General features: G+C 41.2%; 1 protein-coding gene across 2 annotated transcripts in view; it reads right to left on the bottom strand.

The window, feature by feature from the left end:
• Positions 1–1,963: 1,963 nt before the first annotated feature.
• LOC120371769 (PTTG1 interacting protein) overlaps positions 1,964–14,728 on the bottom strand; it is a 31,984-nt gene continuing 19,219 nt past the window's right edge. For both annotated transcript variants that reach the window (XM_039487987.1, XM_039487988.1), the window contains exons 3-7: positions 11,954–12,062; positions 6,641–6,746; positions 6,437–6,502; positions 5,292–5,338; positions 1,964–2,823 (exon numbers count right to left, since the gene is read on the bottom strand). In XM_039487987.1, the coding sequence (XP_039343921.1) occupies positions 2,780–2,823; positions 5,292–5,338; positions 6,437–6,502; positions 6,641–6,746; positions 11,954–12,062 (372 nt within the window). In that variant the 3' untranslated portion in view covers positions 1,964–2,779. The remainder of the gene's footprint in view (positions 2,824–5,291; positions 5,339–6,436; positions 6,503–6,640; positions 6,747–11,953; positions 12,063–14,728) is intronic.

Here is a 14,728-nt window from a genome sequence, read left to right as displayed (position 1 = left end):
GACTGTCTGTCTGACTAATAGGGGACGTGAACACCAGACCTGGAGATCCTTATCTGATAATCCCTTACCTCTGGCCTCCATACATTCAAGTCTTGGGGCTCCTTCACAACCAATTTCAGCTGCCATCATGGCATATAGGTTTTAAGTCAGACGAGATAGGTTTACTTGGCACCGAAGGAAGGTTCCTTTATTAAAGCACTAGAATGTCTTTCAGAAGTTTCACAACCCCAACCTGTTTCTGACACCTCCAAATTAAAAGACTCGTTGCACTGAATTATAGCACAAGACAGTGGAAGGTTTCAATTATTCTTCCTAGCAGCAAGTGACAGAGCTTTTCCAAAGCACTGTCACTTTGTTGAGGGCAGCAGCAGATGATTCTTTTGTTAAGGTATCACACCTGACCTTGCTGCACCCAGCAACTAACTTTTCACTACCAAGAGTGGGGGTTAGGGTAATTTAGGGTTGTATATTTTAGACTATCCAAGGAGCGATGCTCCTTTTCCACAAACATGTATATATCTAAATAAGCCAGAGAATATCAACCTTTTCTTTAATATGCCATTTTAAAGCAAGCAATACCAAAAGGCACACTGTAGTTTATCATAAAGAGGAAACACATATGGCCCACTATTTATACTTACTAAATCTGTTTGTTTAGCAGTAGCCAAGTAATGCATTTAAATATTAGCTATCGGTTGCTTGCCTGAAGTTGTCTGCACACTGCTGAAAGGAAGGCAGAAAAAAAAAGTGTAGCGATTAAAGATTATATGCAAGTTTCTTGTGCCCATTATGTCCAGTGTTAGTGGAAATGAAATCACATCTTACTAGTATGTAGAAGAGCTTTACACAGCTCAGCGCTACCATGCCTTTCAACGTCCATAAGGTTTTACACACGATGGATTAGTTTTGAAAGTCTGTTTGAAGTTCAGCTCCAAGGTTTGGCTTTTATGTTGCTCCAGGAGACCAGAAAGCTATAAGAGTGTGACATTACGTTAAAGTGTTTTAAGAAGTCCCCAGCAATATTACAAGATCCAAGATGAACTGTAGTATCATCTCCAGGTTAGTTTTTAGAAGTCTGCAGGGAAAGGGATCCCAAGTTACCATTCTAACAGGCAGAATTTTCAGGGCAGACATGTCTTACTCAAAAAACTTTACACAGTATTATACACAAAAATGGCTCCCCTGGAATACAAAATTGATATTTCAACATTCAAAATGTTTATGACTGGTTTGTATATTAACTGACACTTGGCCCCAACTTGAGAAAATTCTGAGATCACCTGGAATGTAACAATGAAAGTTACCACTATTTGTTTTTGTTTCATGTGCTCAAAACACTAACAAACATTTCAAAAATCAAGCTGCCTCACCTGTTCAGAAGTGTCTCACAGAAAAAAACAGCAACTGCTTCCAGTTGTCTGCTCTCAATGTTGTCAGTTATTTGATATATTTTGAGTGTTTCACAGAAGACAAACCCATCTCCTATAAGCTGTTTTCATCCCATCTTTCCACTTCTCTATGGCACTTTCAACACCTAGATTAGTAATTATTCATAGCACCTTGGCTCAAGCCCTAAGACACCAGGCAACATTCCAGGCTGCTGAGCCTAGGACAATGCAGAACTACCCGAAAAGCTGGCTACTGCACTTACACGTGCAAGGACAGCAGATTATATTAAATGCAAAGCATAGGCCACAATGCAGCTCAACCAAAAGGCTTCACAGTTGCTTCTGCTGTATGAAAGCCTTTTCATACTTCTGACCGTTTGGTTATTAGAACATTCTTTTAGAGATTATATGCTGTGTCAGCTACAGCATGGGTTTGCCAACACATTATTGAAAACAAATTATACTTTGCACTGAAGCAAAAGTCAATCAGGCTTAGAGTAATCAAATCAATATCGCTGAAGCTTTAGTCGTATTTTGATCCATTAGATAAAATTATATAGTATTACATTTAAGTCTTATATTGTTACAAAATATCAGTCTTGAATTACTTTATTATAGGAGAAGTTATAGAAAGTCACAGAGCAGAGGTAGGATAGACTTTTAAACAAAATGAATTCTGAAAGGAGAATGAACATCTACTCATTGAGAAGTGCAAATAAGACTAAACTCCCTTCACCCCTCCTCAGAAGAATTAAAAAAAACAGCTTACACAAGTTGAAAGAATTGCTGAGTAACACAACTGTACAGGCACTTCAAGTGACACCGTTAAGGCCTTGATGATCTAAGAAGTCATCTTTTATTCATCTACCCTGATATTCTGAATTGCTGCTATACCTTATGTAGGACCAAACTACCCCCTCCCTCCCCGGTCCTGCCCTGCCTTCAGATTTAAAGCTTTACTTTATTTGGTGAAAAGGAGTAGGGCAGAAGGGCAAGACTGGTTCAATGAGCTGTTCTTTGAAGCCATTGCATTACAAAGCATCTGGCAAGTCAGACAACAGAAATAGCAAAGATTTAAAATGGACTCCCAGACAATGCTGCACAGTCTGTTGAGCTGTGTTAGAATGTCTTGAGGTAAAGTCAGGATCTTTCTGGTTCAGTCTCACTGCTGGCAATAGCTCATTGGGATTACAGTAGGCTCTGTCCCAAGCTAGCACAAAGCTTTCTACTGAAGCACATGACAGTCTTTGGCAATTTAAGGTTACCGCAGCATCTCAGTAATTTTATTTTTTTGGTGTTTGGAATGTAAAGTCTCTAAGCCTATACTGTAAAGCTCCAGTCAGCAAAGGTAGAGGAGCTTTGGTGTTGCGTGGCACTTCTAGGGAGACCAGTTAGTTTTCGAATTTGGCGTAAGGGTTCTCTTCCTTAAACAAGCCTGAAAAGAAAAAAGCTCCAGTCAGAGTAATACACTTCAGGATTGGAAGGGAGGTGGGGGTGGGAGAAGAGCAAACAAGTTGAGCGCACTCTGATCTTAGAAATAAATCAAGCGTTTCTTCACTCAGTACCAAGTCTGCTTTTGGTCATTTATGCAAGCGTTATGACTCAGTACAGTTTCCCTCCCATCTTTAAAGGCTTAGAGCCCCCAAAAGGTATTTAGAAGCCTAACTCCCATTGATTTTAATGGAAATTGGGTGTGTAAATAACTCTGAGCATGACTGTATGGGCTTGATTTTCAAAAGGGACCCGATTATTTGCACTGCAAATGCTATCATTTAGTTATACAATTGTGCTCACAAATCAGGTAGACATTGAAGTGGTAGCACTTACACCCAAAACAATGGACGCTGCATTTAAGAATTTCTGCCCTGCAAGTCTAACAGAACCCTATTCCATACTAAGATGTTTGTGTAAAGCAGTGGCAAGTTTCTCCTTAAACAAAACAAAAAAGAGAAAGGTCAGTCATGTATAGGCTCTTTCCTCCTTGAAGGATGTTTAAGAAAACAACTGGAAGTCCAAGAATAGGGCCAATCAAAGTGTTTTTTGGTAAAGGTTGGAATTAAAGGAAGAAGTGTGTTCTGAATGAGAGGTCTGGCTAAATGAAAGCTGCAGTAATTCTCCTCACCCCACTTTCCTGAAAGATGCAAAAGGAAAAGCCTGCACACAAGCTCTGCATTGTTTCCTTCCAGCTGTCTATAAAAGGTTGTCACCAGCTCTTAGATAATGTTTTCACCTCTTAGTTCAGCAGCCCCTTCCCAAAGGCTGAGGTCAGGCTGCTGTGCCCCCAAGTCTCCTTTCTCCACAGCAGCCAGCACCAGCTCCCCCACCATCCCTACTCGTAGGAAGACAGAGTGCACAGACCACTGAGTGTAACAGGAGAGAGCTGCTCACATCCTGGAAGCTGTACACTAGGGCTTTGGACCAGGCCAGAGCACGAAGACAGCACAGATTTCCTCATGGCAACAGCTACTGGCTAAGCAGAGCCTTCTGGTTCCTCTCCTTCCCCAAAAGCACCAGGCCCAGCATCCCCATCAACTCGTCCCTCATTCCATAAAAGAGGAATGGGGACAGCGGGCAAGAGGACTTTGTAGAAGACAGTTTAAGTCCTCAGATCCACAGAATTCATCCTCTACAGCAGCCAACATCAGCTACAAGTAAGGGCAAGTCAAGGCCTTCTAGCCTTCTCTCTGTGGCTGCACTAAGAGGGACTCACCCAGGACCCAGTGGCTTTCCCTGCCCACCCCACCCCAGAAGGGCAGCAGCTTGAACATCAGGCTGTGAAGGCAACTCTGAAACATGGACTCAAGGTATTTGTTTACTCTGCTGCCATTGGCTTCTGCTCCCTCAACTGCCCAACCTCACTCTCTCAGATTATGGCCCTCACCCTCCTCTCACCTCCTTTCACCCACTCCAGGATCTCTTCCCTCACTTCAGCCCCAAGGAACCCCTCCAAAGAGGGAATAAGGGTTTACAGACACACAGCACAAGAGAATGAAAGATGAGAGCTTGATGTCACCTGCTCCCTTTGGGCCCAGGCTGTGAGCCACATACTCTCACGGGGTACACCGTTACTCACATGAGCATTCTGCCTGGAGTCAATCAGCTGAAATCTCAGTCTCTGCTAAACCCACTGCACACCTAACATAGTGGCCAGAGATGACCACTGAATAAATTCCCCCACATGCAGCCAGTTCCCCAACAGCCCCCAACCTCACTGCACCTGAGGTGATGAATCTGACCCTACAGGATTATTATGGAGTAAGGTGCCACTTCTTGAAGGAAAAAAGTTATTTGGCCCATTGGCTGGACAAGTTGTATCCTTTGGCTTGTATTATTTTTAATCACGCATCCTGCCCAGAATCTCAGAGATTCTGCCTCACCTTTGTTTTGGCAGATTTCAATTAAACCCCAGGAAAGCAGAAAAAGCAACATACAGAACAAGCTGACCTGCATTCCCATCTGACACTGTGGAAGGGCTGTCTGAAGTGTTCACTGTAACTGCATTGTTTTCAGTGTCTATTTGTGACTTTCTGCTGCCTTTATTAAGTTTAAGTGAAATCTCATGAAAAATAATGTTTTGGTTTCATGTAATGAACAGGTGACTATTAAGCTGCATGACTTATTATGCAGTTTCTGCCCCCTTCCTACTCACTCATAGGTCACTCAAACAGGTGGTACTGGGTGTCAGACCAAATACAAACTAGACACTATAGCAATTGTTGTGTTCCTCCCTAAAATGCAACTGATCATTTGGTGGTAGGGAAGACAATGGTTGTCTTAGTCTTCCCCACTAGTCATGCAGTCAAGGTTTTGTTTATAGCAAGGTATCGTAAGTACTTTAGTGCAATACATGGATTTGAAGAATCACTTGAAAAAGAAAGTCACTTGTGAACTTATGAATTTTACCATATTTTTTCCGGATTTCATCATGTCGAGATTTCATCTCAGCTCTCCTACAAAAAAAATTAAATAAGAGACTTTAAAAAAAAGTTTAAGCTAATTAAGTTATCTGTCTCTTCCTATACTTTTTCCTCCAAAGTACCCGTTTCTGGAGCCAACATACATAGGGTTAGACGGTTACCAGTCTGCATACAGATTGTGTTTCCCTGCCCCCAAAAGGCCTTCATGAGGGAAAAAAAGCATCAAATGCAGCAACCCGGACTCAAGAGGAAACCTATCAGAAATAGTTACAGTACAAACAACAGATTATAAAAAACTGTTAAAGGAACTAAGTATGCAGTGTTGTTGCAGCCATTGGTCCCAGGAATTAGGAAGACAAGGTGGGTGAGGTAGTATCTTTTACAGAATCAATTTCTGTTTGAGAGACAGATCTGTGTAAGCTCAAAAGCTTCTGTCTCACAAACAGAAGTTGGTCCAATAAAAGATTACCTTACCTACCTTGTCTCTCTAAAAGGAATTAACAGTTTCACGTTCTAATGAGTTAGCATGTCAAGTCAATGTTTTCAAATCTTCCCAAGTTTATGTATCTTGACAACATCCTTTTAATTTAACGAGTTCAACCAGTCACCTATGGAAACAATGTAATATCATCAAGCATCTCTGGAGACTACTAAGATTAAAGCATTAGCCAAAAGAACAGGGCCTCATTAATGAAATTTACACACACAATACATAGAATTTTTCTAATCCAGTTGCACAGATTGCTGGTTGGAAGTAAAGTCATACGTCCCTTTGAGACCTGGCACTGGGAAGCATTTTTAGGTTCTCCAATGGCTAAGTACTCCCACTGCTCTCACCAAAGGAGCCCCTCATCTTATACCCGTGGGGATGTTGAGATTGAGTCTGGATGGGGATACCTAGGACTGTATATGTGATTGTACATTTAAATTACCAACTACCCCATGTTATTAGGAGACCGGTAAATATACAGTAGATTAATATTTTACAATTTGAGCAAGACTGAACTATAGCATCCCATTTCTCCAATATCAAGACAGAGGTGTGATTGATCTGTTTACAGAAAGTTATTTGAAGCAGAAGATGATCCATTTCTGCCTTCCCCATCCCATTACCTCACATTGGGTACTCACCTCTCTTCTTGCCGTACTCTCCTCTGTTCCCTCTCTCTCGCAGCTTTTTCATCCTCTTTGTCTGGCCTGACAGGAATAATAGAGACTGTCTTAAACAACCATCAACAGGCTTTGTTTGGCATTCACCAGGGTTTGGGCATCTAATTAAGTTTTGTAACTTTCTAAAAGTGCTGTACAGTAGGGATTAGACTTTCAGATACTTGCTTTTTGCTCTTCTTTTTTCTGCAACAGCAGTAGCAGCAGATGCAGAGAGCAACAAGGACCACTCCTCCTACCACAGACATTGTGATGATCAAGGCTTCAAAGTTCACTGAGAGTCAAACAAAACATTTATAAGTACAAAAGCGTAGGAAGATGTTAAGAAAGTGAATTACAATCTTGAGGCCTTTGAGTTATGACACAGAAGCCATTGTTTTCTGGAAGCTTAGTTGTGTTTAAAAGTCAGAAATATTAGCTTGATCCAATTATTTCAATTTTTTTTGTTTTTTCTTGTAGAAAGCAGTACAGATATTATAGTCAACTACAATCATCCCAAGCTGGAAGACTACCAGAGTACAGGGATGTTATACGATTAAACTGATGCATAACTTAGGGTTGCCAACCCTCCAGGATTGTCCTGGCATCTCCAGGAATTAAAAGATTAATCTTTAGTTAAAGATTATATCATCCAACGAAACCTCCAGGAATATGGCCAACCAAAAACTGGCAACCCTAGCATAACTGTACACTGTAGATACTAGCTATTACTGCACCTATCAAGAACTTGCAAGGACACCAATGTGTTCTGAAATATCAGACAATGGTTCCTGTGGAAATAATTACCAGCTAGTTGGTATGCTTGTAGGGTGAGGCAATTTAAATATAACTTGATATCAAAGTCATTGATGTTGCTATAACCTACTTGAAAAATTGCAATAGCACAAATTTTAAAGTTAGAATTTAAAACTGCTTTTATAATTTAGCTATAAACAGTCTTATTTCAGTCATACTACTGGTAGGGTGTCTTATTTAAGACATTCTGTAAGCAGACAACAAAACATCAACACTGAAACAGTTTTATTCATAACCTCTTACAAATCCAAAATGACCTGATAACTCACTATAGACCATTACCACTTCAATAAGAACACGACCAGAAATGGAGGAACCTTGACTTGCAGTTCAATTACTGCAGGTAGAAACCCACTTGCAGAATAACTTCCTGGACAAGTTCAAGAGTAAGTGTTGATTCCTCTGTTGGTGTAAACCACCACCCTCTGTGGCTAACACTGTTACCAACTCTTGAGCCGAGATAGAACCCCCTCCCCCGCATACAGATTTAATTTCTCAGAACTACAATTAATAGAGCCACTCTCCATTTTCCTGAAGGTGGTAATATAGATTCCTATTCTTGGAGAGGCAAGGAGGAAGGGAGAGGGGGCAATTCAAAAGAAAAGAAAGGCAAAGATTTCAAGTTTTGCCCACCAATCACCATCACCTAACAGGGCTGGAAATCTCAGGAATTTAACCAACCCCTTCAAAAACCAAGGAAGTCATTTTGTCCCCCTCTCAGTTTGGATTTCTCATCTCCTCTGCACCCCTATTTCTGCTATCTTTTCTCCCCACACCCATCTAGTCACTGCCCACATCCTGTTTTTTCGACAAGGCCTCTAATCTCCCATTTCCTCACCTTTCTCCTACTACAGTCATCACATAGCAGCAATAGCAAACTGGCTATGGAAGACTGCAGGTGTTCCCCTCACTTGTCAGTCAATGTTAATCCTGCAGTTGGCCAGTGTCAAGGTTCCTTCCCCACTCTGAACTCTAGGGTACAGATGTAGGGACCTGCATGAGAACCTCTAAGCTTAATTACCAGCTTAGATCTGGTTTTACTGCCACCACCCAAATCCTTTAAGAGTTATTTGGGAAACTCAGTCTGGGGGGGAAGGTAGACAATCTCCCTCCCAGTAGCCTTGAGAGACTTCTCCACCAAGTTCCTGGTGAACACAGATCCAAACCCTTGAATCTTAAAACAAGGAGAAATTAACCATTCCCCCTCCTTTTCCCCCCCACCAGTTCCTGGTCAGTGCAGATCCAACCCCCTTGGATCTTAAATCAAGAAAAAAATCAATCAGGTTCTTAATTATAAGCCCTCTTTTTAAAGAAAGAAAGGTAAAAATCATCTCTGTAAAATCAGGATGGAAAATAATTTTACAGGGTAATCAGATTCATAGAGCCCAGAGGAACCCCCTCTAGCCTTAGGTTCAAAGTTACAGCAAACAGAGGTAAATCCTCTTAGCAAAAGGAACATTTACAAGTTGAGAAAACAAAGATAAAACTAACACGCCTTGCCTGGCTGTTACTTACAAGTTTGAAATATGAGAGATTGGTTCAGAAAGATTTGGAGAGCATGGATTGATGTCCAGTCCCTCTTAGTCCCAAGAGCGAACAACCCCAAAACAAAGAGCACACACATAAAAGCCTTCCCCCCTACCAAGATTTGAAAGTATCTTGTCCCCTTATTAGTTCTTTGGGTCAGGTGTCAGCCAGGTTACAGGTTCTTAACCCTTTACAGGTAAAAGGATTTTGGTGTCTCTGGCCAGGAGGGATTTTATAGTATTGTACACAGGAGGGCTGTTCCCTTCCCTTTATAGTTATGACAGCCAGGAAGTGGGAAGACCCTCCTCACTTCCGCACGGAGCATTTATCAATTCACATCAGCTAACTTTCAGGCTAAATAAATGGTCATAGCAGCAAACTTTCCAGTTTCCAAACTTTCTAGCAGCAAAGAAAGATTTTTTTTTCCCCCTTTCAGTCCTGATTTGCATGGCACTCCTTTAGTCAGCCTACAGAGTCCTTTTGAGATAATGCCTAGCCAGATCTGCTTGAACAGTTGCATTTGGGTGGTGGGGTCTTCCACAAATGGAAGTAGCAGGTCTCGAGGAATTAATTGGTTCTGGTTGCAAGAAAGATTTTCCAGATCTCTATCATCCTGTCAGCTGCTCAAGGCAAATATACCTAGCTGGAAAGCTCAGACTAATTGTTTAGATATGGTTTTTAGAAACTGGAATTTCATCAGCAGACTAAATCATTTAATGCAGAGGTTCTCAACTTTTCTCTTTCTGAGTCTCTCCCAAACATGCTAAAAAAACAACTCCATGGTTCACCTGTGCCACAACTGGTTTTCTGCTTATAAAAGCCAGGGCTGGCATTAAGGGCAAGCAGTGCAATTGCCACAGGGCCCCCCATGAAGCGAAGTTGCTCAGGCTTTGGCTTCAGCCCCCAGTGGCAGGGCTCAGGGCCACGGGCTTCAGCTCCATGCAGTGGGGCTACAGCTTTCTGCCCTAGGGCCCAGTGAGTCTAACACTGACCCTGATTGGCAGACCACCTGAAACCTGTTCAAGGGCCCCCTGGAGGCCCCGGACCACTGGTTGAGAACCACTGATTTCATGTTTCAATTAAATATCCCTCAAGATGAATTTAGCAGAAATATCCTTTTATTTTTTCTTCAGGCTAATTTCTTACTGATAGTCTTCCCAAGAACTCTGGACAATGCCATTTCAGAGATGGGCCAAGGAGACAGCGTACCACAAGCTGGCATTGAGCTCCAACATGTAAGCCCAGATCGGAGGTCCATTCTCTCACCTTTAAGTGTATTACCTAAAACAGGAGTAGATTTCAGTGGCAGAGCTTTTGGACCTAGCTGAAATTGAAACACCTGCATGAAATTCACCCCTGCTCAGAACTCCTCAAAAGTTAGTATCAGTCACTGTTTGCCAGGCTCTGCCCTCATCCCCTTTTATTATACCCTCAAAGTCTGTAAGCCAGTGCTCGAGATATTATGGTTGTGATTCCATATCTGTATCAGGCAGAAAAGAGTCAATTTGCCTTCATTTTTCCACTCTATGCTGTAAGGTTTTACTGTTTAAATATCCCCATCAGGAGTAAATGGAATTGGATGTATCATACCTACTCTGAAACTGCCAAAGATCAGAGCTGTACAAATCAGACTCAGGAAGGGACACAATGTTTTGTTCCCTAATGCAAGTGATTAGAAGGTAGGGAACAGTCCTTGGAGAACACCCTGTTAGAATTTAGGAATATTGTGTGTACACATTTCTTTATTAGGATTCCCCGTATGCTTAGCATTTTAGTCATGGCCAAGACAGACCCCTCCCACGAGGCTGTGGCAACAGAAACCATTACACAACAAATGAGCACTATGTTCTAAAGGAGCAAACAACATCTAACAAGGCACTTCAGTTCCTTCAAGGAAATTTAATGTAACAGCAAATAGCTCGTTATGTAACCACTACTAAAAACATTAATAAAGGCAAAGGCTTATAAGACAAGAGACTAAGAGAGCAAACCTAGATCATCCACGTTTGGGTTCACTGGGCAATGCATCTTTGTCTTTCTCCTCAAGTCTGCTGCGTGTGTGCAACTTCATTTATAGACTCAAGGCCAGAAGGGACTATTACGATCATCTAGTCTGCCCAGCATAGCACAGGCCAGAGAATTTCACTCCATAATTCCTTCATCTAACTCAATAGATAGTTGAACTAGAACATCTTTTAGACAGCTATCCAGGCTCATTTTAAAGAATGAATTCTGCTATGACCTTTAATGAAGAGATCCCTACCATATACTACGAGACAAAAGGGAGGAAAAGCCACTCAAAGCTTGTACAGCTCCAAATACCTGCAGATGTGCCACATCATTCCCTTGGTTAAACAGGCCAGCCCAATGCATAAAGGGAAGGAAGAAGGGCCTGCACCCACAGGAACGGGAGGCTGAAATCCTGTGAATCCCATATCAGACATGTATAGTGGTTCAAGTAATATCTTTTATTGGACCAAATTCTGTTGGTGAAAGAGAACTTGTTCTAGAATACAGTCTTGTTCAGCCACAAGTTACTGGGCTAAATGGGCAATCACAAAGTGACGTTCTATGACTAGTGCTATACAGGAGGTCAAACCAGATACTAGTAAATGTCTTTTCTGGCTTTAAAAAAAAAAAAAAAAAAAAAAAAGTATGAATGGTGACATACCATCTATCTTGCAATATTAGCTGTATGTCACTTTTCTGCTCTTCACCATGCAAGAGGACAATGTGGCCCCTGTTCCCAGATTCTAGCCTGTGGACCACCAGTAGTATAGCAAGCATTTGCTGATGTTCTACAGAGACCTGGTTCGTCTCGTTTCTAGCCCCTAAACCACGTGAAGACGCTACTATCACATTAAAGGCTTTCCAAATACTACTTTTCTATGTAGGTAGGTAGTCACAAGAGTTATTCTATTGACAGCAGAAAAGGAGGTGGTCCAGAAGACAGTGCATTAAGATGTGGTATTTGAGAACAATTGATATAGCTAGGATCTCTGTTAAAACATAGTGGCATCACACTAGAGAAACCTGGGGGAAAGTTCCTTCTCTTACATCTCGTGTAACAAGCAACAAAGGCTGTTGAATTGATAAGGTGTCACCCATTTTTAATTACTGTACATTTTCCACAAAATCACTGAAGTAAAATCCACTTACCCCAGCAGACTCCCCAGCGTGCAGAACTCAACTCACAGAGAGAGCGAGGAGGGAAAAGGTTTTTAACTGGATAATCCATGCATTTCTTGTTGCTGCTGCACCAGAGACACTGAAAGAGAAGCAAAGCAAGTGAGATGGAAGTGCAAGATTATTTGAGTACAATGATACTATTAGGTAGCAAAGGCTATTCAAGCTAAGAGCATTGTAAAGAGTCAGGCAAGTTTACAAACTACAATGGATGACATGCCTTACAATATTCCAATATATTCAAGGGCACAGGGCTGATGAGAGTAATCTGTATTTGACTACAGATAGTTAAGGTGATTGCTATGGTTAAGTGTTAGGTTACATTGTGCTGTGGATATACAGAATAGCAGATTCCTGAGGCATGGTGAAAGCTCAATATCTGCACTTTTGAAAAAGAAGAAGTTTGCAAGTCGTGAATGTCATACTTTGCTGCTGATGTTTGTTGGTATGAAAGTGTGCCTCAACTAAGGCTGTCCAGAAACAAGTTCTGTAAATAGCTATGGGTTTATAATAGTTACAGAACATTTTTGTAAGATAAAAGGCTAAAATATGCTTCCTGTATGAAGGTTGTTGAATAAACAACAGAGGACACTTTGTAAACAAATGGAAATGTCACTCTAAGTCAGGATTTAGACTTAGTTTGGCAAGTCAACTTTTAATATGTAAAATTTGTACTTTTCATCCCAAAGCAAAATACAAGTGAAAGTGAGCCACTGATTTTCATACCAAACATAAGGGTGTTACAAAGCATTTTCCCTGGAGCCTATGGTGAATGTTATCATTAGAAGCCTTAAAATGCAAATAATCACAGTCAACAGTAGACAGGTAATGCAAAGGCTTTCTGGACTACAAGGATAAATAGTTTCATGAGCAAAGCATTCAAAAACTTGTACAGAACCAGGGAAATGTGAAAGGTTAGTGTCCACCCTAGCTAATTTTTCTTTGATCAGATTCAGTGTCTTCACATAAGTACTTCCCCTCAACTATCAGAGGATTAGGGGGAAGTAGTTCTTGAATTTTCTGTGCCAGGACCTGTAGAGCTCTTTGAAGCAGAAGTTTGTGGGAGTTGCTGTTGGAGATGTTGAAGCAAAGTGGAAGATTTACAAGTTGTTTTTAAAAAGGACAAAAAAAAAAAAAAAAGGCCTCAGGGTTGCTCACACTACCTCATAAAATAGGAGCCATATGCTCAGGATTACAGCAGCAGCAGCAGCTCCACACAAGAAAGGAATCAGGACTATGGGACAGAGCAATCATGGTACAGTGAACAAAGAGCACGCAGCAATGCATTCAGAAACCTGGAGATTAAGTAATGGGCTGTAATACTGGCCTAATTTCGGTTGTTGGGTTTAGTATGTGGGTGCTGGTGGTTTGTGCTATACATTAAGTCAGGACTATCAGATCATTTAGTCTTTCTGGCTTTAAACTCAATGACTAAGTGCTCCTTATTTATCTACCGCTTTGGGGGATTCTGTTAAGTAAGATGTGCACATACCTAGAGTAACTGTGTGATCTTAGTATAACATACATCTTCCCTTCCCCTGCATCCTTTACCCACCATTGTTGCATCTTGTCTTGTATTTAGATGAGCACTTTGGCAAAGGAACTTGCCTTTTTAGTTTGTTGAGGTGAAGTCTTAGTGTGCTGGGTTCTTAACATTTATAGTGCAAGATAGACCAAATGAGCCAATGCAGCTGTGCCACCTATGCTTCTGGCCTACGGTAGCACTAGTATACCAGCAAAAACAAGCATGTGAGTGGACAGTGTTTTACAGGTGCTTTGGGGAGGGAAGGGGGATGTATGACTGTCCTCTTTTCCCCTGGCCCCAATGGGAAACACAGCTCTGAAGAGTGACTAGAAGTGGCATCATGGAGTTCCATGTTTTCTGCAGTGTAGACAAGGCCTAAAATGACAGTTTCAAAGACATCTGGAGCTGTAGCATAGCCAGATCCTTGTCTGACAAACTTTTTTTAGAACCAGTTCAGTTAAACTGGTAGGGTAGAATTTAACCCTACAACTGGAACTTGAACAAGTTTGTTGACATTAAGACCAAGGTTTGAAAAGTTTCCTCAGCTACCACTCACACCAGTACCTCCACCACCTCTACCCAAGACTACACCTATTTATACTGTTTGATGGGGGAATGGAAGATATGGGAGTCAAGTCTGTCCTGCCATCCACCTATCAAATCTAACCCAGATGTCATTCCAAAACACCCAGTTAGTAAATTCTGGGCACCAACTGGTATATCCTCATATAGGAGCTAGCCAGTTGTACAATGCTTGCATAACTCCCCCTTGTAGAGAAAAAAAATACTGTGTTCAAGATAATTATCATGTGTTCATGTTCAGTCTTACGATCCTAGAACAATGGGCAATACAGTTAAAGACTTGAGCACTCACAAGACTATCATCTGATTTGAGGCTGCTATGAGAAGTGTATCACATGAGGAGTTTAAGGAGAAGCTTATCAAAGATTTGATTACTAATATCAGGAAATACTCAGTTACAGTGATGCAGGTTAGAATTACTGACATCTCACATAGCCTTCATTTTATCTGGTGTTTCTTGCTTTACCAGATATAATCAGTAATGAAAATTGATCATAGAGCTGCATCAGGACTGGACTGTGACAGCAGAGTGAATTTTTCCAGCAGTTAACTGCATTGTAAAGAAGCTCTAAAGCTGATTTCCAGTCTAATCTAGAGGAATTGATTTTTATTATTATTTTATGTAATGCAAGTATCAGCAT

The sequence above is a fragment of the Mauremys reevesii genome, linkage group 9 (genome assembly GCF_016161935.1).
Source record: "Mauremys reevesii isolate NIE-2019 linkage group 9, ASM1616193v1, whole genome shotgun sequence".
NCBI lineage: Eukaryota > Metazoa > Chordata > Testudines > Geoemydidae > Mauremys > Mauremys reevesii.
This window is presented reverse-complemented; position numbering and strand designations above follow the sequence as displayed.